Below are 15,838 nucleotides of genomic sequence, written 5' to 3'. Positions count from 1 at the left end.
CTGGCTGTTCTACTTAAATTTTTTATGTGCCCCATACGTTATTCTTTTCTCAGAAATAACAGTTAACGAAGAGAAAAATGGAATTGATCCAGTTACCTAAACTATTGATTTTCAATTCCATAGCTGCAAATGCGTTTTTTTTTTTGGCGCCCAGCAGCTACGACATAAACAATGACAACCAAGAGCAGTTTCTTTGTGATGCGCTTGATTTAAAGTTTCTGGCTATAAATGTAATGGAAAACTAATGCATCAAGCAGCATTTTTTAATGAATTAGCGGAAACTGATGCTAATTTCAGAATTTCTGTTTCACCAACATTCATTTATTGCAGACTAGCATAGCATGCAGAACTTAGCAAAAACACAATTCTAAGCAGTCTACTTGCTCAAGAGTGTCATTATTAGCTTTAACTCATTTAACATTGCTCTATAGTTTTTATTGGCGTACAGCAATGAACGCTGGCTATATTCTGTTATCATTGCATCTTATTATAAGGAGACTAAAACAATTAATTGTAATTTTTTGACTCGTGTCAGCAAACTGTAGACCAGTTGAACCAAGAAAAAGTAGGAAAAGAAAGCATATGTGGTGACGCTCTTTTATACACAGCCCTCCACCATGACATCACGAGTTTTAGAGGTGTCTGCTGGGACACCCAGCGAATTTGTCTTAATCATAAATAGACTGCAATATATTCCAATAAAGACAAATACTAAACCTGATAAGCTTCAGAATCACTAAGGGGGCCATACAGAATTGCAATATAAAAAGTGGCTTTGTTTCAGTGCGATGTGATCTTCTGCAGCTATAGTACAACGTTCAAAATAGAATACACGTTCACATTCATTTGCTTTTCTCATTATTACCTATGGTGAAATCACCGACATTAAAAGTCTGAAAGAATACTTTGCCGTATCAAAAAAAAATAGAAGCACTTTCGAGTAAATGTGGCTTCATTTCTATTCCGTTCGATCTGCATTTTCAGTGAGCTTTAGCTTATTTTTAAACATACTTTTTTCAGCACCCGATGGCGATGGCCCTTGGGACGAGCTGCTTTTAGAAAGAGCATCATACAACGCTACCGAAGCGCGATATGACCGGCTACCCAGGCAGCATTTCAGTCTTTACGGACAAAAAGCCGAGCAGAAATCTACGGAGAGGTGACGTATACTTTTGCAGCAGCGTTTACTGAACTCGCCTGTAATAAATGTAAAATTCAGTGCAGAAACCAGTAGCCAAATGAGGTCTTTCATGACTCGACTGCATGAAAGGGGCTTTTTTGTAGGATTTACTATAGCTTTGTTCACTAACCTGAACTGAAGGCCGTGAATTCAGCAAGGATGAATATTTGCTTATGTTTCTCAGCAGATGGTGATGTAATGCTAACACAGACAACACTAAGGTATCACTATATTTTGAAATGGGTGAAATCGGCCAACCTCTTTCACGGACAATGCAATTTGTATATGAGAGCAGTGTTTGGCAAAATTTACCCTCACAAACTGATATCTCCACCCCCCCCCCCAAAAAAAAAGGCGAACACAAAGCGAGGTGATTTTTGTGGATGACATATTTGTATAGTTTTTAAAGGCAAAGGCCTCAAATTCCTATGTTTCAAGGCTGTGTAAGGTCCAAAGTTCAAAGCAAATTTTAGAGTTTCTTTGAAAATTTCCAGGAATATGCAGGAAAGCCTGCTCGGAATTACTGTTGGTTTATGTGTGATATTTTGATGCAGTCACGTGGAACTTTGTATTCACCTTAGTTCTGTTGAGTTATCTTAACTCAATAAAAAAATGTCTGAGAGCTTACATAAACAAATAACTTATAAGTGATTACTCTGCCAGGCTGCCAAGTACACGATAGTTGAGGTTTTTACAAATTTCAATTTATACCAATTGGTGAATGTAGAGGAATGTGCATGATCGTCAAAAGATAGTATTTTTAAAGCCCATTAGAAAGTTCAACAACACTTAACGGGAAATCTGGAAAAACTAACAGCTCAACTTTTAACAGGACATCAAAAAAATTTGAACAATAATTTCAAAGCACGTCAGCAGAAAGTACCACAGCAGATCAACAGGATATTTAAGCAAGTTGTCCCCTTTGCATTCGTAAAAAGTGTTAAGGGTCTCCTAAATTTCATACCAAAAATTCGTCGCATATATGCTTTCGTGCTTTCTTAAACGTGTTGTATACAACTCCACTAGGTGGTCGAGTGCAACAAGCTGTTCGGACTTTATCAAAACCGTAGTTTGCATGCGAAGTCACCGAAACCTTCCTAAACGTGCTTTTAACGTTTGATCACATACCTTATCGCAATTCGATTATGTGTGACTGCACAGTCACTGGACGGTAATACACCTGTAATCTTAACAAAGTTTGTTGCACGCATGATGATGTATTTGTGACAGAACTTAACTTTGCCTGTGCGTGTCTTAGTCGTAGCTCAGTAAATTCATGAGTGCCTGTGACATCCTGTCAAATTATGGAAACTAAATTAAAAACTGGTTCAAATCAATTACATACCACTTTAGTTTTGTTTTGAAAGCCACATGAAATCTGTCTCTTGTGAGGACTATTTCAATTTAAAAAGTTTTTACTGGAATATATTTTATTACGCAGAAGGAAACAAAGCTTAGCAGTGATGTCCGGTTTGAACTAAATGAGTAACGCGTGCGACGCAAGGTAGGCTGGCATCTATAGTAGCCAGCCTATGAGGAGGACAATGAAGTAGTTCTGTGTGCACGTGCTCTGGTGTTCGCGTTTCTGGCCCTTGAGTTACGAAAGTAAACGCCCATTTTGTACCTGCGTACCTGTGTCTTTGTGACATTTTCTGGTGAAAGTGCTGGATACGGTAGATGATACGGTCCCCTGAGAGCACCCCTGACGCAAGTCCATCGAGTAGCTCAGCCGAGCTTTCCCCTGTGCACGTACATTCCAGCCGTCGTCTCCAGGGACACGAGCCACAGCACGGTTTGCTGCCTGAACGTCAGAGGACTATGATTCAAACACCGCCTAACGTCACCGTGCCAGCACCAGGGCACCTGGTTATCAACCAGCCCAAGACGCCGAAGATATTTCACGGAGCTGCTTTTGAAGATTCCGAAGACTGGCTCGAGCATTTCGACCGGGTTGCCGTCATCAACGATTGGACCCCAGAGCGTAAGCTACGCTATGTGTACTGCTTCCTGGAGGACTCCGCGAAAACGTGGTTTGAGAACCATGAAGCAGCGCTTACGTCATTGGATGAGTTTCACCAGCAGTTCCTCAAGGCATTTGCCCGAGAGGACAGGAAAGGGACAGCGGAGCGTGCAATAGAGGCAAGGGTTCAAGGCCCTAACAAAAGGGTGACGACTTACGTAGAGGACATAGATTGGCTTTTCAGGTGTGCGGAGCCGTCTATGTCCGAATTCAAGAAAGTTCGCCACCTAATGCGTGGTGTTAAAGAAGAGATTTTTGCCGGCCTGATTCGAAACCCGCCTGCGACACTTGCGGATTTCCATGAGGAAGCCACTGCCATGGAGAGGGCCCTTCAACAGCGTGCCAGGCAGTATAATCGTGGTGTAAACCCAAGTGAGGTCACTTCTGTCACTCTCGGCAATGACATCAGCGCGTTGCGAGAGTTTATCAGAGCTCTCATTAAGGAAGAGCTACAAAAGATGCAGGTGACTGCTTCGCCTGTAGAGCAGCTCTCCATTGCGGAGATGGTACGCGCCGAACTACGACAAGCCGTTCACGCTCCCCAACCGTCCAAGGCGCCACAACATAGGCACTGCGTAGAGATGAGCTACGCGGAAGAGTGCGACGTCCTCCATTGTGCAGTTCAACTAGCGTATTTTACCCCAATGAGCGACACGCTCAGCAAATGGAGGTAAGCTTCCGTCCTCGCAGCTCACCGTTGATCGCCGAAGCAAGACCGAGAAAGAGTGACATCTGGCGTACACCCGACCACAGGCCCCTTTATTTCCACTGCGGGGAAGCCGGACACGTCTACCGAACATGTCCATACCGTCGTGTGGGTCTCCGTGGATTTTCGCCTAATGCCCCTCGTCCACGACCTGGCGAGCGACCACCAGAAATAGAGAGTTTCATCTCGAATTGTCGCAGTATCGAATATCGGTCACAAGAGCCTCGCTCGTCGTCGCCTGCTCGCTACAGGTCACCGAGCCCAGCCTATTCACGCGGCGCTCCGAGACGCCGTTTACCCAGTCCTGCAGGTCGGGAAAACTGAGTTCAGCGACCTCCGGAGGTGAGGCCGCTGACGCTGACTCTACGGAAGATCCTCCACTATGAAGACAGCGACGGCAGCAAAAAGATGTACAGACGCAGTCAAACGTGGTACGAAGAGTGGTGACATCAAGCATTGCTGTAACTGTGGACAACGAAGAAGTAATGGCGCTAATTGACACTGAAGCAGACACTTCCGGTATGAGCATGGGTCTTGCCTGCAGGCTGAAGAAGGTTTCTACCCAGTGGGCTGGGCCGCAGATACGTATGGCAGGAGGCCATCTTCTCACTCCGGTGGGGCGGTGCACAGCGCGAGTCAGTATTCACGGATTTACGTATCTCGGAGATTTTGTAATACTTCTGAGTTGCTCGAGGGACCTAATTCTCGGACTGGACTTTCTGCGTGATAATGGAGCCGTGTATGATTTGCAAGAGTCGCAGGTGACGTTTTCTACGGCACACGCTTTAGCGCGCAACCCTCACGGCAGTTACGTCAATGCTTTGAGAATTGTTGACGATAACGTCACGTTACCGCCGAAGAGTAGCGTGTTCACCTTGGTTGCCTGCGACGTTTTTGATGTATTCCACGACTATTAAGGTATTGCAGAGGCGAATATTCCACTGCTGCTCAAACGAAACATATACATAACCCGATGCCTTGTTCGGTTAGAGCATAAACGCTCTCGAGTTCTGCTGACCAACTTCAGCAATGAGTTTCAGCACGTCCCTAGAGGGACTACTGTCGCTTTCCGCAGTGAAATCGCCGACTTTTTTGATATCGGCACATTGGATACAACTTCACCGCACGCAAAAGCTTGTGCTGACCTGGGAAGCTGCATTCACGTAAATCCAGACTTGCCAGATTCACGAAAAGAGCGGCTGCTAAACCTTGTGAGGGAATTCTCGGACTGCTTCTCCACAGCATCGAAAGTTCAGCGTACCACCGTTACAGAACACCGCATTGTTACCGAGGAGTCGGTGCGGCCTCTTCGCCAACATTCATACCGTGTGTCCCCGAAGGAAAGAGAGGTGATTAAGCGTCAAGTTCAAGAAATGCTGAATGATGACGTCATTAAACCCTCGACAAGTCGTTGGGCGTCACCTGTTGTCTTAGTAAAGAAAAAAGACAACACACTACGCTTCTGCGTCGACTATTGACGGCTTAACAATGTCACAAAACGCGACATTTACCCCCTGCCACGGATTTATGACGCCTTAGACTGTCTACACCACGCCCAGTTCTTTACATGATTAGATCTCAAGTCAGGGTACTGGCAAACTGAAGTTAACGAGGGCGACCGTGAGAAAACCGTGTTCGTGACGCCTGATGGGCTCTACAAATTTAAAGTGCTGCCTTTTGGTCTCTGTTCCACTCCCGCCACGTTTGAACGCATGATGGACACTGTACTAGCTGGACTAAAGTGGCAGACGTGTATTGTGTACTTGATGTCGTTGTGTTTTCAACCACGTTTGACGAGCATCTTCCAAGGCTAAAAAGTGTCCTCACTGCAATAAGGAGAGCGAACCTTAGTATCAAGCCCGAAAAGTGCTACTTCGGCTATCAGGAACTCAAGTTTCTCGGCCACGTGGTGAGCCAGGGGGGTATTCGACCAGATCCGGAGAAGTTGGCTGCCGTTGCCGATTGCCCTCGTACTGGAGACGAAAAGGCTGTTCAGCGATTCCTCGGACTCTGTGCGTGCTACCGCCGTTTTGTGGAAGAATTTTCGAAAATTGCGGAACCTCTTACAAGACTGACACGGCCAGATGTACCTTTCATATGGACGGAAGAACAACAACAAGCCTTCGTAGAGCTGCGCAAACGACTGCAGACAGCTCAATTGCTGGCACATTTCGACGACACTGCCGACACCGAGATCCACACAGACGCCAGCAACGTAGGAATCGAGCCATTCTAGTTCAAGGCAGAACGGCGCAGTGTGCGTGAGCGCTTACGCGAGCCGCATTCTCACAAAAGCAGGGGCTAATTACTCTACCACCGAAAAAGAGTGCCTAGCAGTCATTGCGCCATTAGCAAGTTTCGACCCTACCTATATGGCCGGCCATTTCGAGCGGTCAGTGACCACCATTCGCTTTGTTGGCTTGCCAATCTACGGGATCCATCAGGCCGCCTCACCCGCTGGAGCCTCCGCCTTCAAGAGTACGACATAACGGTGGTCGACCGATCAGGTAAGCATACAGATGGTGACTGCCTGTCTCGTGCTCCTATTTCTTCGACGTCGACTGACACTGAACAAGATTTACCGTTTCTTGACATCGTCGATGTGGTGCGGATGGCTGAGCTTCAACGTGAGGACACTGAGCTACTTCCTGTCATCCAGCATCTTCAAGGAGAAGACGTTATTGTCCCACGCCGGCTCTCGCGTGGTTTAACAACGTATTGCAGCGGAACAATGTTCTCTACAAGAGAAATCTTGAGAGCAGCCAGGAAACTTTCCTCCTCGTCGTTCCAACGGCACTGCGTAAGGAAGTTTTGCAGGCGTTCCACGACGATCCTTCGGCCGGTCACTTAGGCTTTACTAGGACTTTAGCGCGCATCCGACAGAAGTACTACTGGCCACAGCTGTATTCGTCCGTTCAGCGCTATGTCCGCACCTGCCGGGACTGTCAGAGGCGTAAAGTTCCGCCCGCAAAGCCCGCCGGTTTCCTCCTACCTCTAGATCCACCTCGAGCACTATTTCAGCAAGTGGGAATGGATCTTCTTGGTAAATTTCCTACGTCATCCTCAGAAAATAAGTGGATAATCGTCGCAACCGACTATCTGACTCGCTATGCAGAAACCAAAGCTGTGCCTAAGGGAACTGCAGTTGAAGTCATCAGATTCTTTCTCCACGACATTGTTTTGCGTCATGGTGCACCTGCTGTTCTCATAACCGATCGCGGAGCAACATTTACGGAAGAGTTATTACAACATGTCACCAAGCTGTCGCACACCAACCACCGGATAACAATAGCTTATCATCCCCAAACGAGCGGCTTGACGGAGAGGTTAAACAAAACACTGGCTGACCTGCTATCTATGTATGTTGATGTAGAGCACAAAACGTGGGATGAAATTTTTCCGTACGTCACGTTTGCTTATAACAGCGCTGTGCAAGAGACCACAGACCTACCACCATTCGAGCTGGTTTATGGCTGTCGCGTCACAACACCGTTAGACGCTATGCTCCCCGTAGACCAGGAAAACAGCGGAAATGACAGCGTTGACGACTTCATCGAGAAAGCCGAGGGAGCCCGCCAGCTTGCACGGAACCGCATTCGCGCGCACCACGATGTCGACGCTCGCCGTTACAACCAAGGCCGAAGGAACGTCCAGTATCAACCAGGTGACTATGAATGGGTGTGGACACCAGTTCGACATCGTGGGCTTTCGGAGAAACTAATGCGACGCTACTTTGGCCCTTGCGAAGTTGTGCGCTGCCTCAGTGACGTGAATTACGAGGTAGTTCCCTAAAGCTCCGACACCAGTTTAAACCGAAGACGTCCACGTCCAGAAGTAGTCCATGTAGTACGGATGAAACCGTACCACGCCCGCGAGTTATGAACACTTCGAACTTTTTCCTTATTATCCAAAACAGCGTCGGCTTTTTTTTTTGTTGACGTGATCTTTTTTCTTTTTCATGGCCACTGCTAGCATCTCAGACAATCGACCGAGACGGTCGCTCTGGAAAGGGGGGAATTGACGCAAGGTAGGCTGGCAACTATAGTAGCCAGCCTCTGAGGAGGACAACGAAGTAGTTCTGTGTGCGCGTGCTCTGGTGTTCGCGTTTCTGGCTTTTGGGTTACGAAAGTAAACGCCCTATTTTGTACCTGCCTACCTGTGTCTTTGTGACAATATATTTTATCACACAGAAGGAAACAAAGCTAAGCAGTGATGTCCGGTTAGGACTAAATGAGTACTGCGTGGGGTCAAGATTTCAACTGCTTGATATTCTATTCTTATTTAGGGTCTATAATAGTTTGATCGGGTGGCTCACGTGGCATGGTGCACAGGGTTGACTGAACTTTGGGACCACATTTACATTTTAACATGCTTTAATGTAATATTTATTCTACTTCACAGGCAATGGGCTTTATAATATATAAAAATAATGACAGACAGACAGACAGCGAACTTTAATGTCAAAATGTCAAAATAAGAAACATTTTAATATTTATGTTAAATAGAATTTCATTCTACAATACCGTAAATAGTTTTTACAGGATAACAATTTCTTGAGTTGACTCTCCCTGATTTTTTTAATATCCTTCAGGTCACATTTTCTTGCGTTATAAGCTCTGCATGCTAAACACATTAGTAAAACTATTCAAGTGTATACAAATACGCATGTTGGTCAGTGTATTTAGGGTATGGAAGATGCCAATGTACACACCAAGAACGCAATATGACTAATATCCGTGTCCCCTGCGTGCTAGCCCAGTATTCTACCACTGAGCCACGCCGTTGCTTAACCCTTCCGGCCCTGGCATCCTATAAAAAGGACATGAAGTAATTTTGCTGCCAAATGTAACGCAATAAAGTCAGAAAACAATGTCCCAACTATCCTCAATACACCTGCACAAGCATAGGTAGTAATTTTTGCGTCGTCGTCATCTTTGGAATTCTGCAAAATAGAGAACAAAATGGTGCATTGCGACAGCAATGGCACTCGCCACAACCGCCTTATGAATGACACCTTACTAGTTAACTATTAGATCAGTGGCTATCGCATTTTGTCATGTTGTTTCTAAGATGCCTAACTAGAATTTTACAAAGTAGGTCTTTCCTAACACTAGCGTATCGCCCTGAGCAGTGAAAAATCTTCATGTCCTAAATATAGCACACGACGGCTCAGTGGTTGTCAGACCTCTGAATGCATTCAGGCTAATCCAGATGTGTAGCTCTTGTAAAAGTTTCCGATTTCTTGTTTTTCTAGTCGAGAAAACCTGCCCACATCACTTAGATAATAGGTAAGGAGTGTCTAACAACGAGATTGTGCGTAATAAATTTTAATTTATTTTATGAAATATAGTAATGGTGCATGATGAATCTAAAAAAGATGACGGTGAAGTGTATTTCAATCAGCTTGCCCTTGCAAACATGGGCGCAAATTTCTCTGGCACAGCAAAGTGGGATACGGCTATTATTCATGACGTTCGATCTTCCAAAGTGTTCAATATGTAGACGGTGGCCATTAGGGTGCAATGAAGAGCTGTGTATCACGAGCGCAATAACTTCCTATTGGACAGTTTAGACGCTGTAACTAATACGTGGTTGCTTTATGTTGGTTTCACAACGATAACTTGCTCTAACAGGGTTAAATAAATAGATGTATTTATTTGAATTCACCATATTTCAATTTACAACCACTAATCCCTGGAGTCCTTTATTTAGAACACGGAGCCATTTTTTCTTGTATAGTGATGGGATGCTCAGAAAAAAAGTATTTTCATGTTCGTCAGGTGGTAGCAACTCCAAATCAACGAGAAACAAAAATATCTGCTGGTCGAAAAATTTCAGGGCCGAAAGGGTTAAACCCCATCAAAAAATGACCTCAGCCAGGCTTTGTTTTGAGAAATAAATCGCATTATATGAGTATGAAAGTGTTTTAGAAGAAAAAAAAACAACCATGCCTCGACACAATGCGAATTGCACAAAAAATGAGTCCTTTAATGCTACAAATCACTGCAAAAGCTTCAGGCATAATTTTTAATCGTCGTTGTCAGCCGCAGCATCGAACAACTGTACCTTATTGCTTGTACATAAACCACATTTTTCCGAAGAATGACGAAAGATGGCATAATGGACGCAAAAAACCCGGGTTCGATCCCCACTCAAATCCGGAATTATGCATTACTTGTCGAGGGAATCCACCACATTGAAGATTGCAATGACCAACTTAGTTACGCAGTTTGTCTACTAACAAAAGGACACAGTCGAACCAATTAAAACATTTTTTCTATATTACCGAATACTTCTTTTGTTATTTCATTTCTGGAAACTTCTTAACTTCGTCGTTCCAGCGTGTGGTGCATTCCACCGGTCGTTTTTGAGCACTCCATAGCCCTATAGCGAGGAGCGTCACGTTCAGCTGGTCGAAAACGAGTGCTATGACTACATGTGGCTGATTTTTTCCCATTATTACTCTCCATGTCAATTCACTCTGAGATTGAAAATGGAGGAAGACCCTTACTATACCAGGTGACTACCACACCTTGCCTATTTGCAACAAAAGCTGCGGTGACATGTATACTATTCCCATCTAAGATTGCTCTGGCAAGCACGTTTGCTTCAGAAAAAAGTTCTCTCGCTTGGATTCAGAGTGGGCACCACCCTGTTTCCATGTGCATCAGAGCATGATGGTGCCTAGTTGCTTGTTTTAGAAATCATCGCTGTTCTCTAATTCTTCTGATTCCCCGTTATATCAATTCCATTGCTCTTTCTGGCCATGGGTTGTCTGTTCTAAGCACTACGTGGTCGGCCCAGGTCTATTTCCTTCACTTGATATCAGTAAAAGCATCCTCTACCTTTTCTAGTGTCTGGTCAATTTTATTATTTTTAATCAGTAAACCTAAACATAATATAACCATAAAGGTCACCTTGAATTTAACGACAAAACAATGTAAGTTATACGTACTACCTTGCTAATTGTCCGTTGATCCAGCTACACAGCATCATCCCACAAGAACTACGGGAAGGGGCTAGTCACTTGAGCCTATGAAATTTGTGTTGCCTGGAAACGTTTCTCCATTGCAACACTAATGACGAAATCAAGCTCCAGTTAGTATTGATATGATTTCGCGCTGAGCTAAACAATCAATATTGGGTATAGCTTTTGGGATATGTTGTGCAGCAAAAGTCAGGCTAGAGCGCTTGGCAGTATTTTTTTTCTGTATTACGCTTGCTGTGACCGTGCGTTAAACAAGCACTCCTCGACAACATATTGCCTAACCCGCTGCCCCTTATGACCTGCTCAACCTCGCTAAGTTCCACCATACTATTTACATTGACAACAATCAACCTTGTGCTCGCAATTCATCAAAGAGATAACCTTCTGTGTATTTTCTTACGATATGTAATTCGAATATGATTTTTTCCTGCTTCTAATTCTCTTTTTATTGCATAGAACACAGTGCGCTCACATCTAATAGTTGCTCCACGCATTGTGGGCCAATCATTAAAACAGCTCAGTCGGCAAGTACTGCAGGCTGAGCCCAAATAATACCATCAAGTTGCACTCACTTATGTGCACAGGTGCAGCGAAAAGCAGATTAGCCCAAATGATCATACGCCACTGTGGCAGGTCGTAATGCAGGCTGCCGTTGTTGCCGATACTAAGAGAGTAGTAGGCACAATCAATCACCCTAATCGAAGAGGCTGGCGTAAAAGCAGAGCATCCTAAAATAGCGTCTGAATGTTATCGTGTATTGAACCAATAGGTAAAGGCATGCGCTCCCCTGCATGGCTGTGCTCGTAAGTCAGAAGTTATTTAAATTGTTATTACGTTGGGCTGCTTTAAAAAGACACCCATGCCTTAAACACGAATACTACTCGGCTCGGTGGTATATTAGTTGCGGCGCTCGACCTCGTATCACGGCTGCGGTGGCCGCGTTTATATTGAGACGAAAGGCTAGAACCGCACACACTTAGATTAGGGTACACGTTAAATAACCTCTGGTCGTCGAAACTCAGTGACCTTCACTACGGCTTCCCACGTAATTATATAGCGCTTTCGGGACTTAAAGCCTCGACGATCAGTAAACACATCTGGTTCTCTCGCTAAGGGAAAGCTCGAGAACAAGTGCACTACTGTGGTTTCCGGTCACTTGCGATGATTCGCTTTTATGGCACTTGTGGTATAAAGACATTGAAGTTATTTGTGCGTGAAAACTGCAAATTCAACAGTTTAGATGGTGGAAAATGTGAATTTTGGGCCTATGAGGAGTACACGGAAGGAGGTAAATTATGAGGAAAAGAACGGCAGCGAAAGTAACCAGCCTAGAGGCAGCCGGTTTGCTACCCTGTGCATTGAAGGGGATGGGGGAGATGAAAAATAGGGAGCAGAGAGGGAAGAGAGATAAACACAGCACATTCGGCAGCACACGCGCGCACACTCATTCATAGTCCAGTCTTCTCTTTCGCGGTGTGTGACATTGCTGTTACAGCTGCTTGTTCAAGTCCGTGTCACGTAGGAATTTCAACAGAGCTTTTGTCGCCTTCTGTTGCAATGTCTTCTCTCGGGCACTTGACAGAATAGTGTCCACAGACGTTTGGCTGTTGTCGAGGCGCGCAAAAACGGACGCCAGTGACTGTTTCTGGTTGTCATACAACAGACAGTCGCACAGGATGTGGTGTAGCGTCTCTTCGCAATGACATGCATCGCAGAAAGCGTTGTGGGCTATTCCTATGACAAAGGAATAGGATTTCGTAAATGCCACTTCTAGCCATAAGCGATGAAGAAGGGTGGCTTCTCTTCGGTCGAGCCCAGTGGGCATTCGGAGAGCCATTGATGATTGGTCTGGTTGCTTGGTGGGCACCATAGTGAAAACGTGATTTCACGCGCAAGTCGTCGAAGATTACTCGAAACATCGGTCCGCGAAAGTAGTATGGCTTCTTCTCGAGTTCCTTCAAGAGCTGCCCGCGCGGCAGTATCGGCACGTTCGTTCCCTATGACGCCGCAGTGACTTGGCAGCCACTGAAACGTCACATGATGCCCTTTCTCGTGTGAAGTGTGGAGAAGGCATCAAATTTCCAAAACAAGCTGTTTGTACGGCCCGCGACGCAGTGCTGAGAGCATAGATTGTAGGGCTGCCCTTGAGTCGCTGAATATCGACCATTGTTGCGGTGGTTCCCGATTGACCGCACAAAGTGCAGCGCGCAAAGCAGCTAGTTCCGCTGCTGCATATGCCGTGGAGTGGTCAGTCCTAAATCTGATGGTAACACCTCTTGCTGGCGCAACTACTGCACCTGACGGATATTGGAGGTTCGTGGAGCCATCGGTATATGTATGTACACTGTCTGAATATTTCTCGTGCAAAAGAAGAGACAGTTGTTTCAGCACGGGTGACGAAAGCTCAGATTTCCTCCGGATCCCTGGTATACTAAGATGCACTGTGGGTCGAATAAGGCACCAAGGGGGTATCGATGGTTTAGATGCAGAAGTGAAGCCCGAGGGAAGTTTCTCGTTGTACGTCACAATCAGTTTAGCGAACGATGCTTGGCGCCTCTCTGAAGGCAACAGTGCAAGGTGATGACAGGGAGCACGTGCGAAGTGTCTGATGTGCGTTCTCAGGACTTCTACAACAATGTGAGTTTGTATCGGATAGTCACTAGCAAGTGCAATTGTTTCCTCTGTTGACGTACATCTGGGCAGACCAAGGCACACTCTAAGTGCTTGGGCTTGTACTGGCTGTAGAACACGATCATTGGTCTTGCAGGTTTTGCTAAGCATGGGCAAGCTATATCTCAGGAAACCGAGAAACAGGGCTCCGTAGAGTTCTATCATTGCGTCTACCGACATCCCCCACGTCTTTCCTGCCAGGAACTTGAACAATTGGGAAATGGCGGTCAGGCGCTTCTTCATATAGGCCGCATGCGGACTCCAACAGAGGTCCCTATCAATAATGATGCCTAGAAAACGGTGGGTTCTGGCGTAAGAAATCGGTTGCCCGCAGATTGAGATGACATAAAGGGTCATTGCTTTGCGAGTGAAAGCCGCCAGCGCACATTTTTCTGGTGATATGAGAAGTACACGTATTCTCACTGCGCAGCAGTACCTGGTAGATACAGCTACGCACCGTTTGTCTTTGTTCACACTTTCGTATTCATTTGAGCGTGTAGATTTCTTTCAACACCTATTGACAATGTTCATTGTGGGTGTTGTTTCACGTTGTAAATTTCGAAGCGTTCTTTTTTTTATCTGTGTACTTTTTATTGTTTTTCCCCACGAACTCTCAGCAGCGAAGTATTTTTCTGTGATCACAAGTTTTTTTTTTCATAATTACGTTTCGATTTATATTCTTTCTTGTGTTTGTGATATATACTGTCTCTGCTTGAATGGCGTGACGCAAGGTTAAAAACCGAGAGTATTGAGAAGAGGGAGAAAGAGTGCGCTGTAATTGAGCAGAATAGCGAGTTAAGATGTTTCACGTATGTGTCGAGTTTTTGTCAAAAATGTACACACAACCGTGAAGGTCTGTACGTTTCTTTAGGCGTAAAACAGGATATAAATTTACGCGATATTCATTCTTTCTGTCTCTTCTCAATTTTCTTGGTTTTTAAGCTTGCACCGCGCACCCCAAGTAACGATACATCAACTGGCCCAACATAGCGTACTGTTACATTGTCTCCCATATTTTACCTAGGCCCATATGTTTTGCTACGGTCACCTTAGATTCCCTCTTTTTTCGATTTTTCTAGCTTTTTTTTTACTTTGTTTCCTATTCTGGGCATACACACACAAGAAAACAAAGAAAAATGTGGTCGTTCTAGACTTGAAATAATGCTCTAAACTAATTTATTCATATAATTACAGGATCTCTGACGAAGACAGCAACCCGGACGAAGAGGAGAATCGTGTATTTGAAGGCAACGCTGCCACGTCGGAGAACTTAGAAATGTCAGAAGCGGAATGCGATCGAGACTTTCAAATATATTCAAAAAAGGGTATGTCACTGTCACTACAAAGGCTTCCATCTGTATTCTTATATTGAGTTGTAGGGTGTACTTATATCAACGTATACGTTAGGCAACGTATTTAAGCACTCGTACGATGACGCCAAAATAGCATAAGGGACAATATTCAGTTTTTTCAGTGGTTGTGGAGGCACCACCTTGATTAGAAGTGGGGGTCATCTGGCAGATGTTGTCGAGAGTCATTTCGTGCTTTGTATGCTACAGCGAAAAGAAAAATTCGGGGAATGGAGAGAGCATGGTTTGGCACCCCCTGGCTACGCTGGCGGTGTACTGTCCCAATCGAGAGACTGTTTGCACCCAAAGCTAACCTGTACATCGTCTTTTGCAGGTCGAAACCTGTCACTCGTGCAGTATGGGAAGACGAGACCCGTGCATGCCGTGTCCTACGTGACGTATCATTGAGACGCCGAGCCGAAGTGAGTGTGCATACGGATGAGAGATCGTGGATCCGTGCGCCGCTTGGATTTTGGTGCGCCTTAGGACCGGATGCACGCGAAATCCACCCTGATTAATGCTTCAGCTCAAGTCGACGTATGTGTGAGACTAGAGAGTGCACGTGACTTCGTGCGTAGATCTGACGGTGACGGCGCATACAGTGTGCTCACTCGTGAATGAACAATGTGATAAGCTAAGTCAAGTGTTCAAGTGTTGTTACGACCAGAGCCACTAACGTTATTTTGTCTGTGACCGGAAGACGAGAGATAATAAGTACACAAAGAAGAAATCAAAAGAGCTACTCCTGTGAAGTTCGTGGACGTTGTTCAGAGATGCTTTGTTCAACAGTTTTCAGTGACCGGACATGTGTGTGTGTGTGTGTGTGTGTGTTTTTTCGCATCTCATTGTTTCAAAAACGAACTCCCTTTACGACCCCTGACTGCAGAACAATGCAAGCGCCACCGTACGCAGTGCTTGCCTGCCA

At 45.2% G+C, this 15,838-nt stretch overlaps 1 protein-coding gene across 1 annotated transcript in view; it reads left to right on the top strand.

The window, feature by feature from the left end:
* The window catches only part of LOC119169564 (cell adhesion molecule Dscam1), a 547,574-nt gene extending 531,980 nt beyond the window's left edge, over positions 1-15,594 (top strand). The window contains exons 25-27 of the mRNA XM_075876128.1: positions 1,021-1,159; positions 14,759-14,889; positions 15,248-15,594. Coding sequence (XP_075732243.1) covers positions 1,021-1,159; positions 14,759-14,889; positions 15,248-15,321 — 344 coding nt within the window. The 3' untranslated portion in view covers positions 15,322-15,594. The remainder of the gene's footprint in view (positions 1-1,020; positions 1,160-14,758; positions 14,890-15,247) is intronic.
* The last annotated feature ends 244 nt before the right edge of the window (positions 15,595-15,838 follow it).

Source organism: Rhipicephalus microplus, chromosome 2 (genome assembly GCF_043290135.1).
Source record: "Rhipicephalus microplus isolate Deutch F79 chromosome 2, USDA_Rmic, whole genome shotgun sequence".
NCBI classification, from domain to species: Eukaryota; Metazoa; Arthropoda; class Arachnida; order Ixodida; family Ixodidae; genus Rhipicephalus; species Rhipicephalus microplus.
The sequence above is the reverse complement of the archived record's forward strand: the minus strand, read 5'-3'. Positions and strand labels throughout refer to the sequence as shown.